The sequence below is a fragment of the Leptodactylus fuscus genome, chromosome 6 (genome assembly GCF_031893055.1).
Source record: "Leptodactylus fuscus isolate aLepFus1 chromosome 6, aLepFus1.hap2, whole genome shotgun sequence".
In the NCBI taxonomy this organism is placed as follows: Eukaryota; Metazoa; Chordata; class Amphibia; order Anura; family Leptodactylidae; genus Leptodactylus; species Leptodactylus fuscus.
In genome coordinates, this window is record NC_134270.1 from 8,267,758 (window position 1) to 8,292,136 (window position 24,379).

The 24,379-nt window shown below is 45.7% G+C and overlaps 1 protein-coding gene across 1 annotated transcript in view; it reads left to right on the forward strand.

The window, feature by feature from the left end:
• Positions 1-430: 430 nt before the first annotated feature.
• LOC142210260 (cytochrome P450 2A13-like) overlaps positions 431-24,379 on the forward strand; it is a 40,770-nt gene continuing 16,821 nt past the window's right edge. The window contains exons 1-2 of the mRNA XM_075279313.1: positions 431-598; positions 17,193-17,355. Of these exons, the coding sequence (XP_075135414.1) occupies positions 431-598; positions 17,193-17,355 (331 nt within the window). The remainder of the gene's footprint in view (positions 599-17,192; positions 17,356-24,379) is intronic.

Below are 24,379 nucleotides of genomic sequence, written 5' to 3' on the forward strand. Positions count from 1 at the left end.
AGTTTTGTTTCGGCCAAGTTTGGTCTGATCAGAACTACAGGGCTCTGGCTGCTGTGCCAGGGATATAAGCCTCGCGTGCACTCAGCACTTGTCCCGGGGGTTGCCGACCCCTGGCCTATATTTTCATGCAGCATGTCATTGCACGGTCGGTACTCACTGTTGTGTGCCTGAATTGTATAAGCCGTCTCTACTGACCCCCCTATAAACATGGCGGTGTATCACGGATTCATTACTGTAAGAATTTCCACTTCCTAAGACCAGCCTTGACAATTCTGCCATCAAAGGTCATCCAGGAAATAGGGTCAGAAGTTATCTACATGGTCGATTCGTTAAAATATGATAGTGAGTAACTTATAAGAATGTTAATAATTGTCAGACCTCAGGGACATCAAATAAATTGAGATTATTAGTGTACACTTCGTTACATAAGATGGAGGTGATCACGTTGTGTCTGGGAGTCTTCATTTTCCTCTCTCTTCTTAATCTTACGTGGAGGATACACAAGACACGACTGTCCTTACCCCCTGGACCAATTCCTCTGCCATTCTTGGGTAACTTCTTCCAAGGAAGCTTACTGCTCTATGAGTCCTACATAAAGGTAATTTATCTAATTAATCTTACTATATACTGAGCTTAAAGGGCACTTGCTTTTATAAAATATATATATTATGTATGATAATATTGTTAATTTTCCAAGATACAAAAAAAAAAAAAAAAAAAAAAAATCCTGCAATTTTTACTCTGACCACTAAGCCTAAAAGCACTTCATAATTCTGTAGGTGGTTTTATTGCAGCAGTAACCTCATTTACAGGATAACACTGATAATAGATAACCCATCATTACACCCACTCCTGACAATAGCTTATCTACTCCCCTCTCAGTAACAGGGCACGTCTAGCAAACACTCCCAAAGACCTCCAAGTAAATATGTATGATTATACATTAAAATGTCTCCAATGGACCACCACCGCTTTCAGAAGACCACTTGCCCACACCCCATTTTCATTTTTCCTGTATTGACCACCACCTTTGAGAAGATCACCCACCTAGAAGACCAGTTTTTAATGCCTTTTTGGGTGGTGCTCAGAGGTTTGACTGTATAGGTCTTTATTGTATATAACCAGTTGCAATCTGAGAGTCAATATAGATTAACCCTTAGGCGACATGAGGTGCCATAGTACAAAGCGGCCAACAGGGTGACAGGACCAGGGACAAAGTGGTAGAAGGAGTATTTATTTCTTCCAGGTTCCTGTCATATACATTCTAAAAGCACCTGGGAAATCTTGCATTAAGACACCTGTGCTCCTTGCTGGAGGGTTTGACCAAAACCCGGGTGAAAGGTCTGGCTGTTGGAATAGGGAGAGTTTGAGGTCTCTACTGCAGTCAGACAGTTCAGGTTTTGGGATGACTGGGGTTAATTCCTTGTATCCTGAAGACTGTGTGTGTAAGACCAGACAGGGCTGTTGCCTGCTTGTTTGCCTGAACAATTAAATAAAAATGGTTGGGGCCAGTTGCACCACACTTGGTTGGACTGGACTCTTAATGGCATGCCAAAAGTGCCCATCTATCTGAAGAGACCACAATCCCTGAGCTAATCCCAGGACAACATATGTACAATGCATAGGCTCTGGAGACAGAGGGATATAAATAATATACAAAATCTCCACAAGCTATCTAGTTCACCATTGCAGCCAGTCACCCATTCCTAGGCTCTGATATCTAATCCATCTCTATTATGCTGAATCATCAGGAGACATTTGGTTTGGTCAAAGGATAGAATCCATTGCAAGGATCACTACATTTCCCAGAGCCCTGACATTGAGCTTTATTACATCAGAATATCCAACGCTGACTGCTGGCTCCCACCGTCTTTAAATAGGCCTAGCCACATAAGCTCCGCCCCCAACCCCTGCACCTGGGGGAGCCAATCAAAATGTAAGGTCCTGCCCCAGGCCTGTAATGTGGGAGGAGCTACTGAGGGGAAAAAAACAACATTAGGGTGAATTCACACGGAGTAAACGCTAGCTTATTCTGAACGTAAAACACGTTCAGAATAAGCGGCGTCTAAAGCAGTTCCATTCATTTCTATGAGAGCGGGGATACGAGCGTTCCCCATAGAAATGAATGGGCTGCTTCTTTCACTCCGTGCAGTCCCATTGAAGTGAATGGGGAGTGCCGGCGTATACGGCAAGCTCTGCTCATGCCGGAGTGTACACGCCGGCACTCCCCATTCACTTCAATGGGATTGCACGGAGTGAAAGAAGCAGCCCATTCATTTCTATGGGGAGCGCTCGTATCCCCGCTCCCATAGAAATGAATGGAGCTGCTTTAGACGCCGCTTATTCTGAACGTGTTTTACGTTCAGAATAAGCTAGCGTTTACTCAGTGTGAATTCACCCTTAGATGTGAAGAAGCCAGGAATCGATCAAAGGAGAGGAAAGTAACCCGAGTGGCAGAGTACAAGCCAGAATAAGATCACGCAAGATAGAGGCCATGGGTAAAATAAATATCCCTGGATAACAAAGAGTGTAGATCCTGTTACTACATGTGTCATACAAACCACATATCATGCCTCGATCAGTAACAATGGTCTCCTCGCGAATATATCCATGCAGCGTATTATCAATCGCTCCAAACCTGCCGTGGTAGAACTGCTGCTATATAATAGGTATAGGTATATAATAGTTATAGGTCTATGCCGCCAAATAAACATCCATCAATAACGCAGAATAATAACTATAACTGTATACAGTATGTATCTAAGCGCAGCAAGGAATGGATCTAAAAAGATTGCCATGAGTATATCAAAACTGACTAACTCCTTCCTGACATCTGCAGTGGATGCCAGGTATTTAACCCCTTCCCGCCAATGGCAATTTTTGATTTTCATTTTTCGTTTTTGACTCCCCTCTTTCTAAACCCCATAACTTTTTTATTTCTCCGCTCCCAGAGCCATATGAGGTCTAAATGTTTGTGGGACAAAGTGTTCTTCATGATGCCACCATGAATTATTCTATATAATGTACTGGGAAGCTGGAAAAAATTCAGAATGGGGTGGATTTGAAGAAAAAATGCATTTCTGCGACTTTCTTACGGGCTTCGGTTTTACGGCGTTCACTGTGCTGCCAAAACGACATGTCCCCTGTATTCTGTGTTTCGTTACGATTCCGGGGATACCAAATTTATACGGTTTTATTTACATTTTGACCCCTTAAAAGAAATCCCAAATTGTGTTAAAAAAATTTTTTTCAAAAAGTCGCCATATTCCGACAGCCGTAACTTTTTTATACGTCTGTGTACGGGGATGCATAGGGCGTCTTTTTTTGCGGGGCCAGGTGTACTTTTTAGTTCTACCATTTTCGGGAAATGCTTTTGCTTTGATCACTTTTTTATTCAAATTTTTATCAGAATCAAAACAGTGAAAAAACAGCGGTTTGACACTTTTGACTATTTTTCCCGCTACGGCGTTTACCGAACAGGAAAAATATTGTTATAGATTTGTAGAGCGGGCAATTTTGGACACGGGGATACCTAACATGTATGTGTTTCACAGTATTTAACTACTTTTATATGTGTTCTAGGGAAAGGGGGGTGATTTGAATTTTTAATACTTTTTATATTTTTTTATATTTTTTTAAACTTTTTTTTTAATTTTTTTTTTGCATTTATTAGACCCCCTAGGGGTGTTGAACCCCAGGGGTCTGATCACTAATGCAATGCATTACAATGCTAATGCATTGCAATGCATTCAAAAAAATCATCTTTTCTTTTGCAGGCTGCATAGACCAGCTTGCAAAAGAAAGAGATTGCAGACTGGCCGGGGAGCTTTGTAAAGGCTCCCGGCTGTCATGCCAACGTGATGTCGGCCCTGGAGCATGCTCCAGGAGCCGGCAATCACCGGCAAAATGGCAGCGCCCATGCTCCGCCGAGAAAATGGAGCCTCCGGCGCCTTTGACCGTGGCGCCGGAGGGGTTAATTCCTCCGATTGGCTGCTTAAAGCAGTAGACACCCGACTCCCGGGTGGTCGCCATAGTTACACACCCAACATGCGCCGTACTATTACAGCGGATGTCGGGAAGGGGTTAAAAGATGTATAGATGAATAAACCAATAATTGTCCAGTAACTACAAATATAATATACATTCCATGCTTGCCCCTAACCAGGTCCAATGTATGCATAGTGATCATATCAGACCGCAATGGACTATTGTACTGAATATGCATCAAAAAGATGAGCCCCATATGGCTATACAAGAAAAAAAAAACAAGAACATAGAATCCAATTCTGGACTTTAACCTGAGAATACAGAGGAATCCCTCCAGCAACAAAATAAATAGTTGTACCCAATACATAATGAGGTAGAGATGACATGAGCGTGCGAGTGATTGAATATGGGGTGGGGTGGGGTGGGGGGGTGAAGGAAAGGTCTGCGTCAAACATGACCCCGAGGCAGCGGGCATGCTGCCTAGGAGTTATAGTGAGGCCTGAGACTGCAATGGATATATCAGGGACAGATCTATTAGATGGTGGGAACAGTAGTAGTTCAGTCTTAGGGAGATATAGTTTCAGATAGAGCGAGAACATGATATTAGAGACCGCAGAGAGACAGTCACTGGTGTTCTGTATGAGTGCAGGGGTGATGTCACGGGAAGATGTGTATAATTGGGTGTCATCAGCATAAAGATGGTACCTGAAGCCAAATCTGGTGATGGTTTGTCCAATCGGGGCTGTGTAGAGAGAAAAGAGCAGGGGGCCGAGGACCGAGCCCTGAGGAACCCCAACAGCAAGGGAAAGAGGGGAGGAAACAGAGCCCGCAAATGATACACTTAAAGTGCGGTCTGAGAGATAAGAGGAGAACCAGGAGAGCGCAGTGTCCATAAGGCCGACTGAGCGGAGCAGAGTGAGGAGGAGATGATGGTCAACAGTGTCAAAAGCTGCAGAGAGGTCCAGAAGAATAAGAAGAGAGAAGTCACCATTGGATTTAGCCATTAGGAGATCATTGGAGACTTTTGTGAGAGCCGTTTCAGTAGAGTGCAGAGCGCGGAAACCAGATTGTAAGGGGTCAAGCAGAGAGTTAGCAGAGAGATAGCGGATTAAACGAGAATAGACCAGGCGTTCCAAGAGTTTAGAGATGAAGGGGAGGTTAGAGACGGGTCAATAGTTAGCAGCACAGGATGGGTCTACAAACTCTTTGATTTTCATTTTTCATTTTTGACTCCCCCACCTTCCCTTCCACAACCCATAACCTTTTGTTTCTCCTCTCCCAGAGCCATATGAGGACTGAATATTTGCGGGACAAATTGTTCTTCATGATACCACCATTAATTATTCTGTACAATGTCCTGGGAAGCTGGAAAAAAAATTCAGAATGGGGTGGATTTGAAGAAAAAATGCATTTGTTTGACTTTCTTATGGGCTTCGTTTTTAGGCTGCATTCACACTGAGTAACGCTGGCGTTTTTTGTGCTTATTTTTGCACATAGCGCCGCGGTTAACGCAAAATCAGCACAAAAACAGCACAAAAAAACGCCAACGTAACTCAGTGTGAATGCAGCCTTACAGCGTTCACTGTGCAGCTAAAATGACATGTCACCTGTATTCTATTTTTCTGTGCGATTACGGGGATACCAAATTTATATGGTTTTATTTATATTTAACCTCTTAACCAAAATCTAAAACTTTTTTTCTAAAAGTCGCCATATTCTGACACCCGTTACTTTTTTATACTTCCATGTACGGGGATGTATTGGGCGTCTTTTTTTGCGGGCGTAGTTTTTGGTTATACCATTTTCGGGAATGTCTATTGGTTTGATCACTTTTTATTCAAATTTTTATGAGAGGCAAAACCGTGAAAAAATGGCGTTTTTGATTAATAAATAGGGTTGAGCCGATCTTGACTTTTCAGGATCGATTTTAAAATCCGATTTCCAATCATTTTTCATTCAAACCTGATCTCAATCCCAATTCCGATTCCGATGCAAGTCAATGGGATTTTTTTATTAATCGGAGATCGGATTTTAAAAGATATCCGATTACTATACAGCATGGAATCTAAGAATTGTTAGAATCCAGGCTGTGTAGTGAATCACTAAGTAGCCAGAGGATTTTTTTTTAATCCTCTGGCTACTTAGTCCCCCCATGTGTCCACTTACCTGCAGAGATGGCTGCTCCGGTGCCCAGTGTTCTTCTTCGCCTCGGTGCCGCTCCACGCTGCTCTTCTCACCTCACTGCCCCCTGCCTCCCAGATTAGGAGAGTGTGGGCGGGTACTGGGAGGGGAGACGTCACGTCTCCCCACCCTGTACCCGCCCACACTCTCCTAAGCCACAAGCCCCACCTTCCTAGCTCTTTAAACACTAACCTGGGAGGCGGCGGCAGCAAGGCAAGAAGAGCAGCGTGGAGCGGCAGCGAGGCGAAGAAGAACTCCAGGCACTGCAGACCAGCCATCTCTGGAGGTAAGTAGCTACTAGAGATGAGCGAACAGTGTTCTATCGAACTCATGTTCGATCGGATATTAGGCTGTTCGGCATGTTCGAATCGAATCGAACACCGCGTGGTAAAGTGCGCCATTACTCGATTCCCCTCCCACCTTCCCTGGCGCCTTTTTTGCTCCAATAACAGCGCAGGGTAGGTGGGACAGGAACTACGACACCGGTGACGTTGAAAAAAGTAGGCAAAACCCATTGGCTGCCGAAAACATGTGACCTCTAATTTAAAAGAACAGCGACGCCCAGCTTCGCGTCATTCTGAGCTTGCAATTCACCGAGGACGGAGGTTTCCGTCCAGCTAGCTAGGGCTTAGATTCTGGGTAGGCAGGGACAGGCTAGGATAGGAAGGAGAAGACAACCAACAGCTCTTGTAAGAGCTAAATTCCAGGGAGAAGCTTGTCAGTGTAACGTGGCACTGACGGGCTCAATCGCCGCAACCCAGCTTTCCCAGGATCCTGAATGGAATACACTGTCAGTGTATTCCCGTATACCCGATATATACCCCGATACCCGTTTCCAACGGTGTGCCCCCCCACCTTCACCCCAGAAATACCCTGCAAGTCCCCTAGCAATAGAATTGGGGCTATATACACCCACAATTTTTACTACTGGTATACAGTGCCATTGTCTGACTGGGAATTCAAAGAATATATTGGGAATACAAATACCCTCATTTCTTGCTACTGCCATATAGTGCCAGTTTCTGACTGGTAATTCAAAGAATATATTGGGGTTACGTGCACCCACAATTTTTACTACTGGTATACAGTGCCATTGTCTGACTGGGAATTCAAAGAATATATTGGGAATACAAATACCCTCATTTCTTGCTACTGCCATATAGTGCCAGTGTCTGACTGGTAATTCAAAGAATATATTGGGGTTACGTGCACCCACAATTTTTACTACTGGTATACAGTGCCATTGTCTGACTGGGAATTCAAAGAGTATATTGGGAATACAAATACCCTCATTTCTTGCTACTGCCATATAGTGCCAGTTTCTGACTGGTAATTCAAAGAATATATTGGGGTTACGTGCACCCACAATTTTTACTACTGGTATACAGTGCCATTGTCTGACTGGGAATTCAAAGAATATATTGGGGTTATAAATACCCTCATTTCTTGCTACTGCCATATAGTGCCAGTTTCTGACTGGTAATTCAAAGAATATATTGGGGTTACGTGCACCCACAATTTTTACTACTGGTATACAGTGCCATTGTCTGACTGGGAATTCAAAGAATATATTGGGAATACAAATACCCTCATTTCTTGCTACTGCCATATAGTGCCAGTTTCTGACTGGGAATTCAAAGAATATATTGGGGTTACGTGCACCCACAATTTTTACTACTGGTATACAGTGCCATTGTCTGACTGGGAATTCAAAGAGTATATTGGGAATACAAATACCCTCATTTCTTGCTACTGCCATATAGTGCCAGTTTCTGACTGGTAATTCAAAGAATATATTGGGGTTACGTGCACCCACAATTTTTACTACTGGTATACAGTGCCATTGTCTGACTGGGAATTCAAAGAATATATTGGGGTTATAAATACCCTCATTTCTTGCTACTGCCATATAGTGCCAGTTTCTGACTGGTAATTCAAAGAATATATTGGGGTTACGTGCACCCACAATTTTTACTACTGGTATACAGTGCCATTGTCTGACTGGGAATTCAAAGAATATATTGGGAATACAAATACCCTCATTTCTTGCTACTGCCATATAGTGCCAGTTTCTGACTGGGAATTCAAAGAATATATTGGGGTTACGTGCACCCACAATTTTTACTACTGGTATACAGTGCCATTGTCTGACTGGGAATTCAAAGAATATATTGGGGTTATAAATACCCTCATTTCTTGCTACTGCCATATAGTGCCAGTTTCTGACTGGTAATTCAAAGAATATATTGGGGTTACGTGCACCCACAATTTTTACTACTGGTATACAGTGCCATTGTCTGACTGGGAATTCAAAGAATATATTGGGAATACAAATACCCTCATTTCTTGCTACTGCCATATAGTGCCAGTTTCTGACTGGGAATTCAAAGAATATATTGGGGTTACGTGCACCCACAATTTTTACTACTGGTATACAGTGCCATTGTCTGACTGGGAATTCAAAGAGTATATTGGGAATACAAATACCCTCATTTCTTGCTACTGCCATATAGTGCCAGTTTCTGACTGGTAATTCAAAGAATATATTGGGGTTACGTGCACCCACAATTTTTACTACTGGTATACAGTGCCATTGTCTGACTGGGAATTCAAAGAATATATTGGGGTTATAAATACCCTCATTTCTTGCTACTGCCATATAGTGCCAGTTTCTGACTGGTAATTCAAAGAATATATTGGGGTTACGTGCACCCACAATTTTTACTACTGGTATACAGTGCCATTGTCTGACTGGGAATTCAAAGAATATATTGGGAATACAAATACCCTCATTTCTTGCTACTGCCATATAGTGCCAGTGTCTGACTGGGAATTCAAAGAATATATTGGGGTTACGTGCACCCACAATTTTTACTACTGGTATACAGTGCCATTGTCTGACTGGGAATTCAAAGAATATATTGGGGTTATAAATACCCTCATTTCTTGCTACTGCCATATAGTGCCAGTTTCTGACTGGTAATTCAAAGAATATATTGGGGTTACGTGCACCCACAATTTTTACTACTGGTATACAGTGCCATTGTCTGACTGGGAATTCAAAGAGTATATTGGGAATACAAATACCCTCATTTCTTGCTACTGCCATATAGTGCCAGTGTCTGACTGGGAATTCAAAGAATATATTGGGGTTACGTGCACCCACAATTTTTACTACTGGTATACAGTGCCATTGTCTGACTGGGAATTCAAAGAATATATTGGGGTTATAAATACCCTCATTTCTTGCTACTGCCATATAGTGCCAGTTTCTGACTGGTAATTCAAAGAATATATTGGGGTTACGTGCACCCTCAATTTTTACTACTGGTATACAGTGCCATTGTCTGACTGGGAATTCAAAGAATATATTGGGAATACAAATACCCTCATTTCTTGCTACTGCCATATAGTGCCAGTTTCTGACTGGTAATTCAAAGAATATATTGGGGTTACGTGCACCCACAATTTTTACTACTGGTATACAGTGCCATTGTCTGACTGGGAATTCAAAGAGTATATTGGGAATACAAATACCCTCATTTCTTGCTACTGCCATATAGTGCCAGTGTCTGACTGGGAATTCAAAGAATATATTGGGGTTACGTGCACCCACAATTTTTACTACTGGTATACAGTGCCAATTTCTAACTAGGAATTCAAAATGCGCAAGGCTCCCGGAAAGGGACGTGGACGAGGCCGTGGGCGAGGTCGGGGGAATGGTTCTGGGGAGCAAGGTAGCAGTGAAGCCACAGGGCGTCCCGTGCCTACTCCTGTGGGGCAGCAAGCATTGCGCCACTCCACAGTGCCAGGGTTGCTTGCCACATTAACTAAACTGCAGGGTACAAACCTTAGTAGGCCCGAGAACCAGGAACAGGTCTTGCAATGGCTGTCAGAGAACGCTTACAGCACATTGTCCAGCAGCCAGTCAGACTCTGCCTCCTCTCCTCCTATTACCCAACAGTCTTGTCTTCCTTCCTCCCAAAATTCCGAAGCTTTACAGAACAATAACCCAAACTGTCCCTGCTCCCCAGAGCTGTTCTCCGCTCCTTTCATTGTCCCTCAACCTGCCTCTCCACGTCACGATTCCACGAACCTAACAGAGGAGCATCTGTGTCCAGATGCTCAAACACTAGAGTCTCCTCCATCTCCGTTCGATTTGGTGGTGGATGACCAGCAACCCACCCTCATCGACGATGATGTGACGCAGTTGCCGTCAGGGCATCCAGTTGACTGGCGCATTGTGCGGGAGGAGGAGATGAGACAGGAGTTGGAAGAGGAAGTGGTGGATGATGAGGACACTGACCCGACCTGGACAGGGGGGATGTCAAGCGGGGAAAGTAGTGTGGATGTTGAGGCAGGTGCAGCACCAAAAAGGGTAGCTAGAGGCAGAGGCAGAGGTCAGCAGCTTAGGCGAAGCCAGGCCACACCCGGAATCTCCCAAGATGTTCCAGTTCGTACCCAGCCCCGAAAAACTCCCACCTCGAGGGCACGTTTCTCGAAGGTGTGGAGTTTTTTCAAGGAATGCGCCGAGGACAGATATAGTGTTGTCTGCACAATTTGCCTCTCGAAATTGATTAGGGGCTCTGAGAAGAGCAACCTGTCCACCACTTCAATGCGCCGTCATTTGGAATCCAAGCACTGGAATCAGTGGCAGGCAGCAACGGCAGGACAAAGGCCGCCTGCCGTTCACGCCACTGCCACTGCCTCTGCCTCTGCCTCTGCCACTGCCACTGCTGACTGTGCTGGCGATGCACTCCAGAGGACGAGCCAGGACACCACTTCATCTGCCTCCGCCACTTTGTTGACTTCTACCTCATCCTCCCCTGGTCCTGTCTTATCTCCTTCTCCTGCACCATCAAAGGCACCATCAGGCGTTTCTTTACAACAACCCACCATCTCTCAGACATTGGAGCGGCGGCAGAAATACACTGCTAACCACCCACACGCGCAAGCCTTGAACGCCAACATCGCTAAACTGCTGGCCCAGGAGATGTTGGCGTTCCGGCTTGTTGAAACTCCCGCCTTCCTGGACCTGATGGCAACTGCGGCACCTCGCTATGCCGTCCCTAGCCGTCACTACTTCTCCCGGTGTGCCGTCCCCGCCTTGCACCAGCACGTGTCACTCAACATCAGGCGGGCCCTTAGTTCCGCGCTTTGCACAAAGGTCCACTTGACCACCGACGCGTGGACAAGTGCATGCGGACAGGGACGCTACATTTCACTGACGGCACACTGGGTGAATGTAGTTGAGGCTGGGACTGCTTCCCAAACTGGCCCGGTGTACCTCGTCTCCCCGCCTAACATTCCTGGCAGGGACACGAGAAGAACACCCCCCTCCTCCTCCTCCTCTACCGCCTCCTCCTCCGCCACCGCCTCCTCCTCCGCCACCGCCTCCTCCTCCGCTGTTAGATTGACCCCAGCTACGAGTTGGAAACGTTGCAGCACTGGCGTTGGTAGACGTCAGCAGGCTGTGCTGAAGCTGATCAGCTTGGGGGACAGACAGCACACTGCCTCCGAGGTGAGGGATGCCCTCCTCGATGAGACGGCAATATGGTTTGAGCCGCTGCACCTGGGCCCAGGCATGGTCGTTTGTGATAACGGCCGGAACCTGGTAGCAGCTCTGGAGCTTGCCGGACTCCAACATGTTCCATGCCTGGCCCACGTCTTCAACCTAGTGGTGCAACGTTTCCTAAAGAGCTACCCCAATGTTCCAGAGCTACTGGTGAAAGTGCGGCGCATGTGCGCCCACTTTCGCAAGTCGACAGTAGCCGCTGCTAGCTTAAAATCTCTCCAGCAACGCCTGCATGTGCCACAACACCGGCTTTTGTGCGACGTCCCCACACGCTGGAACTCAACGTTTCAGATGTTGAATAGAGTGGTTGAGCAGCAGAGACCTTTGATGGAATACCAGCTACAAAACCCTAGGGTGCCACAAAGTCAGCTGCCTCAGTTTCACATCCATGAGTGGCCATGGATGAGAGACCTTTGTGACATCCTACGGGTCTTTGAGGAGTCCACAAGGAGGGTGAGCTCTGAGGATGCGATGGTGAGCCTTACAATCCCGCTCTTGTGTGTTCTGAGAGAATCCCTGATTGACATCAGGGATAACTCAGATCACACAGAGGAGTTAGGGATAGCATCCGATCCGTCACAGCTGGAGAGTAGGTCCACACATCTGTCCGCTTCACTGCGTTTAATGGAGGAGGAGGAGGAGGAGGAGGAAGAAGAGTTGTCCGATGATGTGATGGTGATACAGGAGGCTTCCGGGCAACTTCGAATCGTCCCATTGTTGCAGCGCGGATGGGTAGACATGGAGGATGAGGAGGAAATGGAGATTGAACTTTCCGGTGGGGCCAGAGGAGTCATGCCAACTAACACTGTGGCAGACATGGCTGAGTTCATGTTGGGGTGCTTTACAACCGACAAGCGTATTGTCAAAATCATGGAGGACAACCAGTACTGGATCTTTGCTATCCTTGACCCCCGGTATAAAAACAACATCTCGTCTTTTATTCCGGTAGAGGGGAGGGCCAATCGCATCAATGCTTGCCACAGGCAATTGGTGCAGAATATGATGGAGATGTTTCCAGCATGTGACAGTGGCGGCAGGGAGGGCAGTTCCTCCAGTAGGCAACCAAGTTCTCACCGGTCCACACAAACGAGGGGCACACTGTCTAAGGTCTGGGACACCTTGATGGCACCCCCTCGCCAAAGTGCCGCCACGGAGGGTCCTAGTGTCACCAGGCGTGAGAAGTATAGGCGCATGTTGCGGGAATACCTTTCCGACCACAGCCCTGTCCTCTCCGACCCCTCTGCGCCCTACACGTATTGGGTGTCGAAGTTGGACCTGTGGCTTGAACTTGCCCTATATGCCTTGGAGGTGCTGTCCTGTCCTGCCGCCAGCGTCCTATCTGAGAGGGTGTTCAGTGCAGCCGGTGGCATCATCACTGACAAGCGCACCCGTCTGTCAGCTGAGAGTGCCGACCGGCTCACTTTGATAAAAATGAACCACCACTGGATAGAGCCTTCATTTTTGTGCCCACCTGTGTAAAGCACCCCAACATGAAACTCCATGTCTGTACTCAACCTCTCCAATTCCTCCGCATCCTCATACTCATCCACCATAAGCGTTGCACAATTCTGCTAATACTAGGCTCCCTCCAACATGATTTCCCCCAACTCTGCTGGTTAGAGGCTCCCTCCACCCTGATTTCCACCAACTCTGCTGGTTAGAGGCTCCCTCCACCCTGCTTTCCCACAACTCTGCTGGTTAGAGGCTCCTTCCACCATGAATTTGCCCAAACTGGGCTGTTTAGAGGCTCCCTCCACCATGAATTGGTCCAAACTGGGCTGGTTAGAGGCTCCCTCCACCATTAATTGGTCCAAACTGGGCTGGTTAGAGGCTCCCTCCACCATGAATTTGCCCAAACTGGGCTGTTTAGAGGCTCCCTCCACCATGAATTTGCCCAAACTGGGCTGGTTAGAGGCTCCCTCCACCATTAATTGGTCCAAACTGGGCTGGTTAGAGGCTCCCTCCACCATTAATTGGTCCAAACTGGGCTGGTTAGAGGCTCCCTCCACCATTAATTGGTCCAAACTGGGCTGGTTAGAGGCTCCCTCCACCATGAATTTGCCCAAACTGGGCTGTTTAGAGGCTCCCTCCACCATGAATTTGCCCAAACTGGGCTGGTTAGAGGCTCCCTCCACCATGAATTGGTCCAAACTGGGGTTTTTAGAGGCTCCCTCCACCATTAATTGGTCCAAACTGGGCTGGTTAGAGGCTCCCTCCACCATTAATTGGTCCAAACTGGGCTGGTTAGAGGCTCCCTCCACCATGAATTTGCCCAAACTGGGCTGTTTAGAGGCTCCCTCCACCATGAATTTGCCCAAACTGGGCTGGTTAGAGGCTCCCTCCACCATGAATTGGTCCAAACTGGGGTTTTTAGAGGCTCCCTCCACCATGAATTGGTCCAAACTTGGCTGTTTAGAGGCTCCCTCCACCATGAATTGGTCCAAACTGGGGTGGTTAGAGGCTCCCTCCACCATTAATTGGTCCAAACTGGGCTGGTTAGAGGCTCCCTCCACCATTAATTGGTCCAAACTGGGCTGGTTAGAGGCTCCCTCCACCATGAATTTGCCCAAACTGGGCTGTTTAGAGGCTCCCTCCACCATGAATTTGCCCAAACTGGGCTGGTTAGAGGCTCCCTCCACCATGAATTGGTCCAAACTGGGGTTTTTAGAGGCTCCCTCCACCATGAATTGGTCCAAACTGGGGTGGTTAGAGGCTCCCTCCACCATTAATTGGTCCAAACTGAGCTGGTTAGAGGCTCCCTCCACCATTAATTGGTCCAAACTGGGCTGGTTAGAGGCTCCCTCCACCATGAATTTGCCCAAACTGGGCTGTTTAGAGGCTCCCTCCACCATGAATTTGCCCAAACTGGGCTGGTTAGAGGCTCCCTCCACCATGAATTGGTCCAAACTGGGGTTTTTAGAGGCTCCCTCCACCATGAATTGGTCCAAACTTGGCTGTTTAGAGGCTCCCTCCACCATGAATTGGTCCAAACTGGGGTGGTTAGAGGCTCCCTCCACCATTAATTGGTCCAAACTGGGCTGGTTAGAGGCTCCCTCCACCATTAATTGGTCCAAACTGGGCTGGTTAGAGGCTCCCTCCACCATGAATTTGCCCAAACTGGGCTGTTTAGAGGCTCCCTCCACCATGAATTTGCCCAAACTGGGCTGTTTAGAGGCTCCCTCCACCAAGAATTTGCCCAAACTGGGCTGGTTAGAGGCTCCCTCCACCATGAATTGGTCCAAACTGGGGTTTTTAGAGGCTCCCTCCACCATGAATTGGTCCAAACTGGGGTGGTTAGAGGCTCCCTCCACCATTAATTGGTCCAAACTGGGCTGGTTAGAGGCTCCCTCCACCATTAATTGGTCCAAACTGGGCTGGTTAGAGGCTCCCTCCACCATGAATTGGCCCAAACTGGGCTGTTTAGAGGCTCCCTCCACCATGAATTTGCCCAAACTGGGCTGGTTAGAGGCTCCCTCCACCATGAATTGGTCCAAACTGGGGTTTTTAGAGGCTCCCTCCACCATGAATTGGTCCAAACTTGGCTGTTTAGAGGCTCCCTCCACCATGAATTGGTCCAAACTGGGGTGGTTAGAGGCTCCCTCCACCATTAATTGGTCCAAACTGGGCTGGTTAGAGGCTCCCTCCACCATTAATTGGTCCAAACTGGGCTGGTTAGAGGCTCCCTCCACCATGAATTTGCCCAAACTGGGCTGTTTAGAGGCTCCCTCCACCATGAATTTGCCCAAACTGGGCTGGTTAGAGGCTCCCTCCACCATGAATTGGTCCAAACTGGGGTGGTTAGAGGCTCCCTCCACCATTAATTGGTCCAAACTGGGCTGGTTAGAGGCTCCCTCCACCATGAATTGGTCCAAACTGGGGTTTTTAGAGGCTCCCTCCACCATGAATTGGTCCAAACTTGGCTGTTTAGAGGCTCCCTCCACCATTAATTGGTCCAAACTGGGCTGGTTAGAGGCTCCCTCCACCATGAATTGGTCCAAACTGGGTTTTTTAGAGGCTCCCTCCACCATGAATTTGCCCAAACTGGGCTGTTTAGAGGCTCCCTCCACCATGAATTGGTCCAAACTGGGTTTTTTAGAGGCTCCCTCCACCATGAATTGGTCCAAACTTGGCTGTTTAGAGGCTCCCTCCACCATTAATTGGTCCAAACTGGGCTGGTTAGAGGCTCCCTCCACCATGAATTGGTCCAAACTGGGTTTTTTAGAGGCTCCCTCCACCATGAATTTGCCCAAACTGGGCTGTTTAGAGGCTCCCTCCACCATGAATTGGTCCAAACTGGGTTTTTTAGAGGCTCCCTCCACCATTAATTGGTCCAAACTGGGCTGGTTAGAGGCTCCCTCCACCATTAATTGGTCCAAACTGGGCTGGTTAGAGGCTCCCTCCACCATGAATTTGCCCAAACTGGGCTGGTTAGAGGCTCCCTCCACCATGAATTGGTCCAAACTGGGTTTTTTAGAGGCTCCCTCCACCATGAATTTGCCCAAACTGGGCTGGTTAGAGGCTCCCTCCACCATGAATTGGTCCAAACTGGGGTTTTTAGAGGCTCCCTCCACCATGAATTTGCCCAAACTCTGCTGGTTAGAGGCTCAATCCACCCTGATTTTCAAAACAAATGTTGGTGCCAACCTCAACTTACTACAAGGGCCAAATTCACTGCTGGTGACAAGCTCTCCTCACTGCAAGTGCCAAATACACATGTTTCAAGGTGTTTTCCTACTGTCAGAGAGGTGGTATTGAGTGTGTAAAGTGTGTAGTTGTTAGGCTGTGATGTTGGGGTAATAGAGGGTCTTTGGTGTGTTAGATGCCCCCAGACATGCTTCCCCTGCTGTCCCAGTGTCATTCCAGAGGTGTTGGTATCATTTCCTGGGGTGTCATAGTGGACTTGGTGACCCTCCAGACACGGATTTGGGTTTCCCCCTTAACGAGTATCTGTTCCCCATAGACTATAATGGGGTTCGAAACCCGTTCGAACACACGAACATTGAGCGGCTGTTCGAATCGAATTTCGAACCTCGAACATTTTAGTGTTCGCTCATCTCTAGTAGCTACTAAAGATGTTAGTTTAGTCTCCCATTAGAATGAATGGAGGCAGCCGGCGCGCAGGGGGGTTAAGGCTGTGTGCCGGCTGCTTCCATTCATTCCTATGGCACCGCAGCGGAGCCTTCACACTGAGTATACACTCCACTCAGAATGAGCGGAGCGTATACTCAGTGTGAAGGCTAAGCAAAGCATTGTGGGAAATAGTACCGATCTCGATCCCACCTAAAAAGATTGTGTTCGGAATTCTGATCGCGATCGTGAAATTTTCTCAATTGCCAATCGGAATCCGATCTTTTCCAAACACGATCGCTCAACCCTATTAGTAAATAAATCTGGTATCCCTGGAAAATACTACTAGGTTAGAACTTACCTTTAAGGGTTTCTTTTCCAGCTCCGCAAGAAGTATGGTCCGGTCTTCACCGTTTGGCTTGGCAATTCGCCTGTGGTTGTTCTCTGTGGATATTCAGTGGTTAAAGATGCCTTGGTAAATTTTTCACACCGATTTAGTGATCGTGGACCTCTACCGATAACAAGCAGATTGTCTAAGGGATATGGTAAGAAATATGATGGTGGAAATCTGACAATTCATTTGTAAGAAATTTTTGAGTGTGCCTAAATTTTTCAAACAACAAAACTGTGGGTGATAATAGTAGATTTTGTAATATGTTCTGTAATTCTTTCTGCTGTTATTTCCCTCCTCCTTCCCCTGCATCGGTCACTGTTTCTGAATACACTGTTCAGATCTGTACTTCGCTGTCCATTAGTTTTGAGCAGATAGTATTCGATCGAATACCAAGGGGTTCAGCCGCTTACACGCATTCCTATGGCGGCAAGGTATTTGATCGAATACTATTCACTCAACACTACTGTTCATGCACAGCTTACAGCTATAGCACATTGAAGACTATGGACAGGGGAGGGAGGGGAGCAGAAATCTTACAGATACTCAAAGTTGGGGTCTTATGTCCTCGCTCAGTTGGATTATGAAGTAAAATATTGTTCAGTTATGTTCAGGCCCTCAGTTTGAAGCCAAAGTCATGTCTCTTATTTATTTGCTATCAATGGGTTGGAGCTTATCTCTGTGTATAGACTTAAGAATACAGATTTGAACAGTGGGGCGGGTTTACTAAGCTGAAGGTGCCAGTCTTCTATCCTAAATTACACCACAATTTTTATTAAAAAAAATCCAATCATGGGAAGAACATACAAACTCCTTGAAGATGTTGTTCCTGATGGGATTCGAACCCAGGACTCCAGCGCTGCAAGGCTGCAGTGCTAACCACTGAGCCATCGTGTTACCACAATTATACTACAATTTGTGCCTACGTCTTGAGCACCAAATTTATTCTGTATTTTATACACTTTTTTAAGGCTTGTTTGAAAACTGGGCAGAGCCTAGAAGAAAAGGACTGGGGTTTAAGATGTGGCAGTCTGCATCAAAATTGTGCCAAAATTAACTAATAGGTGGCATTAATATAGACTTAGACTATGAGGTCTAAAGAGGCATCAGATTTATAATCACTCATATGCCACAGCAATAAATCTGGTTCCAGCTAAAGGATCCGATTTATACTGGTAGCTTATGTAAATTGAAGACTTTTCCTAAATATATTGCTTTAGAAATGTTGCTTTGTTTACCTGCTATGTGAACTTATTCCTTCCATTGTCACAGAGCAGTTCCATAAGCACAGACCTGTGTGATAGGACAAGTGACGTCCCTCACTCACTGCTCGGCCAGCAGGACAATCAGTTCAGCTAATTGCAGTTTGCTGATAAAGTATTGTGATACATCATAGTGTCCCATTGAGCAAGCTGGGAGGGGGGAGGGGGAGAAATACAGGAAGTGATAAGAAGAGACAACAAGCAAAGCTGAAACAGTGAGATGGGAAAACCCCTTTACCGGTAAGTATGTTTTTTGATTAAAAATAACTTTATTTACAATCAGTCATCAAATGACAAACATATGGCAAACTGTGCACAGAGATGGGTGCGTCCGGGTTCTTCTGCTCTAGCGGCTTCTTCCGAGTGTCTTGCTGAGTTCTGCTGAAGCTATTGATTAGCCTCAGCAGTCATGTGTCCACTGAGGCCAATCAACAGCCTCAGCAGAACTCTGGAAGAGACTTGTTCAGCAGAAGGACTGGAACACTCCAAGAGAACATCGAAGCATTGGGGACTGGTGAGTATGATTTTTTAAAAAATTTTCTTTCAATGTCCGCAGCTATTTTAAAAGTTAAAAGGGTGGCCTATTTTTACCCGGACGTCCCTTTTAAATGTCCCAATTCTATAGGAGTTTTCATTCAAGCCATCACCTTATTTACAGCTAGACATGGAGCCAGCAGAAGAGGGCTCCATCCACTCTATAGAGGAGGTGTCAGAGTACAAGTCAGTCTGGACCCATTCAAGTGAATAGTAGCACAGCTGCTGTATTCAGGCATTGCTGGTATAGGTTACAGCTCGAGATCGGAGAATCTCTCTAAATTTATTTTGTGTTCAGTGTTTTAGGTCAAACAAATTTGCCACAAACAACAAATTATATTGACTTAAAACATAGTGCAGAATTCTGTAAGACCTCCTAGGAGCCTACCTATAAGCCATAATGTAGAAAACTGTCAGGGTTCCTAGGAACCTATCTATAATACATAGTGTAGAATACTGTCAGAGCTCCTAGGAACCTATATATAAAACATATTGTATAACACTGTCAGGGCTCCTAGGAACCTATCTATAAAACACAGTGTATAACACTGTCAGGGATCATAGGCACTTTTCTATAAAACATAGTGTAGAATACTGTCAGAGCTCCAAGCAACCTATCTATAAAACATAGTATATAACACTGTCAGGGCTCCTAGGAACCTATCTATAAAACATAGTGTAGAACACTGTCAGGGCTCCTAGGAACTTATCTATAATACATAGTGTAGAACACTATCAGAGCTCCTAGGAACCTATGTATAAAACATAGTGTATAACACTGTAAGGACTCCTAGGAACCTATCTATAAAACATAGTGTAGAACACTGTCAGGGCTCCTAGGAACCTATCTATAAAACATAGTGTATGACACTGTCAGGGCTCCTAGGAACCTATCTATAAAACATAGTGTAGAATACTGCCAGGGATCATAGGAACTTTTCTATAAAACATAGTGTAGAACACTGTCATAGCGTCTAGGTACCTGTCTATAAATCATAGTGTATGACACTAACAGGGTTCCTAGGAACCTATCTATAAAACATAGTGTATAATACTGTCAGGGCTCCTAGGAACCTATCTGTAAAACATAGTGTATGACCCTGTCAGAGCTCCTAGGAACCTCTCTATAAAACATAGTATAGAACACTGTCAGGGCTCCTAGGAACCTATCTATAAAACATAGTGTAGAATACTGTCAGGGCTCCTAGGAACCTATCTATAAAACATAGTGTATGACACTGTCAGGGCTCCTTGGAGTTTATCTATAAAACATAGTGTAGAACACTGTCATAGCTTCTAGGTACCTATCTATAAATCATAGTGTATGACACGTTCAGGGTTCCTAGGAACCTCTCTATAAAACATAGTATAGAACACTGTCAGGGCTCCTAGGAACCTATCTATAAAACATAGTGTATGACACTGTCAGGGCTCCTTGGAGTTTATCTATAAAACATAGTGTAGAACACTGTCATAGCTTCTAGGTACCTATCTATAAATCATAGTGTATGACACGTTCAGGGTTCCTAGGAACCTCTCTATAAAACATAGTATAGAACACTGTCAGGGCTCCTAGGAACCTATCTATAAAACATAGTGTAGAATACAGTCAGAGCTCCAAGCAACCATTCTGTAAAACATAGTGTATAACACTGTCAGGGCTCTTAGGTACCTATCTATAAAACATATTGTATAACACTGTCAGGGCTCCTAGGAAACTATATATAAAACATAGTGTAGAACACTGTCAGGACTCCTAGGAAGCTATCTATAAAATATAGTGAATAACACTGTCAGGGCTCCTATGAACCTATCTATAAAACATAGTGTATAATACTGTCATGGCTCCTAGGAACCTATCTATAAAACATAGTGTATGACACTGTCAGGGCTCCTAGGAACCTATCTATAAAACATAGTGTATGACACTGTCAGGGCTCCTAGGAACCTATCTATAAAACATAGTGTATGACACTGTCAGAGCTTCTAGGAACCTATCTATAAAACATAGTGTATAACACTGTCAGGGCTCCTAGGAACCTATCTATAAAACATAGTGTAGGACACTATCTGGGCTCCTAGGAATCTATCAGCCAAGTGGTTATGGTTGAGCCATGTCATTGGGTCACCAGCGGTCACATGGGTGCAATAAATGTTATGACTCCCAGTGTGCCCAGGTCACTGTTGAGACACAATTACAAGGCTTATCACAGATGACATTGCAGAAGAGCACCGGGCATCACCAGGAGAGCACTTAACGCTACTTAACCCTTAATGACCTAAGCACACCCAATAGAACTCCTAACATGTCACCCAGGGAGATGCCGCGCAGCAAGGAGACCGCGGCGACTCCGTATCCTGACAGCTACAAGGAGGTGAGTTTGGACCTTGGCCTCCACCTAGTATACTGTGGGGTCTGAAGGGATGTGACCGCCTTTTTATTTGGTCCAAAACGAATCCACATTTATTCGGTTTAAAAAAAACTCAAACAATTTGGAATATTTGGTACAGACTGATTTGCCCATCTCTAGATACAACCCGATCCACTGAGGAATACTGGAGATATTTGTTGCTTTGATAGACTCTTTTTGTTTCACTGTGGATTAAACTTCTTTGGCTCGGTATCCTTCATTACTGGACTGTAGTAGCAACAAGTTATGGAGATTGGATCCTTGTTAAAAAGCTGGGACCAAGTAAAAGGTTGTCATCCCTATAAGTGAATAAAGTCAAGAAAAGTGTCCAAGGTCAAGAAGTTTTTGTGTACCACCTGCCCTATTGAGAGACCTCTGGCTTCCAGCTATCCCTGGGAGACACGTAGATGTTGTCAACCCCCTCTGGAGAGGTGCTTGGGAGACATGGAATTCAATGAGATTGACCCTGGCACCTGAACCATCACCTTTACTTCCAGTTGACCTTGTACCTGCATACCTTGGAGATTCAACTATCCTCCAATGTCTCCCTCTCCTTTTTACACAGAGAACATATCAAGTTTCATCTCACTAAACTTAGCAAGTCCTGTGACTTGTGGATTGGGCTGACCCTTTTCGAGAAAGTGCTGTTGCCACAGACCAAGATGATGAGGAAAACGTCTGTTTTGCTACATCGATTTGTCTCTCCACAAACCAGCTATAAGCCAGCCTATGTTACAGATGGGAGAAAGAGCTGAATATCCAACTGTCACAAGAAGAGGTAAATTGGCTACTGAAAGCTTCTCTAGGTTTCTCCATCTGCAGGAGGATAAGAGAAAACAACTTCAAGCTTCTGTCCAGATGCTCCTGAATGGATGGCACAGAGGGGAGTTATCACGGACCCGAAGTGTTGGAGATGCTCGCGACACAGAGGCTCCTACTTGCATTTGTGGTGGGAATGCCCGAAGATTGAGTCCTTCTGGAAGGAGATTGGAGAACGGATTACATTGGTCACAGGCACCCCTTTTTTACTGTCTCCGGAGACCATCTTACTCTCTCTCCCAAATGATACTTTGAAGCTTTCAAAAGAGCTCCTCATTACGCACATGCTAGCTGCCGCTAAACTATTGATTCCAAGGTTCTGGATGCAGCCAACTGTCCCACCTTTGTCACTCTGGAAAAACACTGTTCAGGAAATTGCGAAGACGAAGAGCTGCTTAGTTGGCCATCAAGGACACATGATAGATGTGAATGAATTTTGATTCCTTGGCACATTTACTGGAATAAGTCACATCCTGGTTAAATGGCTCCACCCCACTGCCGATATTCTCAACGAAAAGTTCACACACCTAACTCGCATTGGTCTCCTTCTTCATCACCACTCTAGACCTCATCTGTCTACCATCTCCCAACCTCTACCCCTTCTCCTCTCTCTTTTTTTTCTTTCCCTTCCTTCACTTTTCGCTCTTAGTCTCAATCTCAATCTAAAAATTTTGGATGTTTATATGTCCAATCCGTACTCTTGCAGTGATGTGAGTTTTCCCATAATCTCTCATTCCTTCCTTTTGATCTAGGCCGAATATTGAGGATACTCTGATTGGTGAATACAGCTGTTTGATATGTAATCCTATCTACTTTATTCTCTAGTATCCTGACCTTTGAAATGCTGAGAGATTCATTAAGTAGATTCGCTATGACCGCTGCATATCTATCTTTTATACTGTTTTTTCTCTCTTATGTTATGTATTTACAAAATCCAATAAAAAAAATTAAATAAAAAAAATAAGTTTTTGTGCCTGTGATGCAGGTGTAGCCAACATAGAAATTTCAGATGAAGATGAATGTTTCCAAATATAAATCTGTCCCATATACAGCCACTGACTTGATATTGGCAACTCCAAAAAGAACCACTTCAGAGAACACACCAACTTCTTCCAGTCAGCGGGTGGCTCGGCGCTTTCTAAAAAAGAAGTTGAATTTCAGCAAATAGACCCCATGGATTATCTTCAGCGAAAGTTTCAATGAGAACTGGCAAAGTATTTTTTACCACCTGCAGCCTATAGGGCTATGTGTTAGGATGGGTTCCACAGGTCAATCCAGCTCTCGCCCTCGGTGTCGGACGGTGAGGTTTGTGGAGTCTAAGTCCAGTGTTTGGCCTACTGAGCATGCTCGGACTTTTTGGAGACACTCTGAGGCTAAGTCCCATTCTCTCCCTACTGAGCATGCTCAGGCATTTTGGAGGCGCTCAGAGGCTAAGTCCCATTCCACCCATACTGGACATGCCCAGTGAGGTTATGGCCTCTGCCCTGCCTTTATATGGTGTGAGCCGACGCCCGCTGGGTGCTCACACTTTGACTATTACTTTGAGACAGGAGGTCAGGGCTAGGTTCCTGTTAATGCCAGGTTGCCATTCAGGTATTCTAATTAGGATTCCTGGGTACTGCGGGTAGGGAACTGAATAGCCTGTTGGTTCTGTCCAGTAATATTGTAGCTCCAAAGCTGTTGTGGAGCCCTTTGTGCTTCTGACCAGGGGTGACATTTAACCCTTGGCAGCCTAGGTTGCAGCCTATACTCAGGTGCAGTTCCCCAGCAGGTTACTGGTGAACCATTGTTGCCGCCTGTTCACATTTAAGCTGCACAAAAACACTTGCCCAGTGAAGTCAACTGGTGTAAGCCTCATTGCAGTCAATTCACATTAAAACTGCACAAAGACACTTGCCCAGTGAAGTCAACTGGTGTAATCCTCCTTGCAGCCGGTTCACAGTGGAGCTGCGCAAATGCCTTCACCCAGTGAAGTTAATGGGTGAACGTGCGTTGCCTCCTGTTCACACTTGAGCCGCACGAACATCCTGCTGCTTCACTCAACAAATGGCTACCCTTCTGGGGCTTGTGGACCTCGACTGCAGCCACTACCGCAGTCAAGAAGTTCTGTCAAAATAATCTTATATACAGTATATATACAGAACCGTAACAC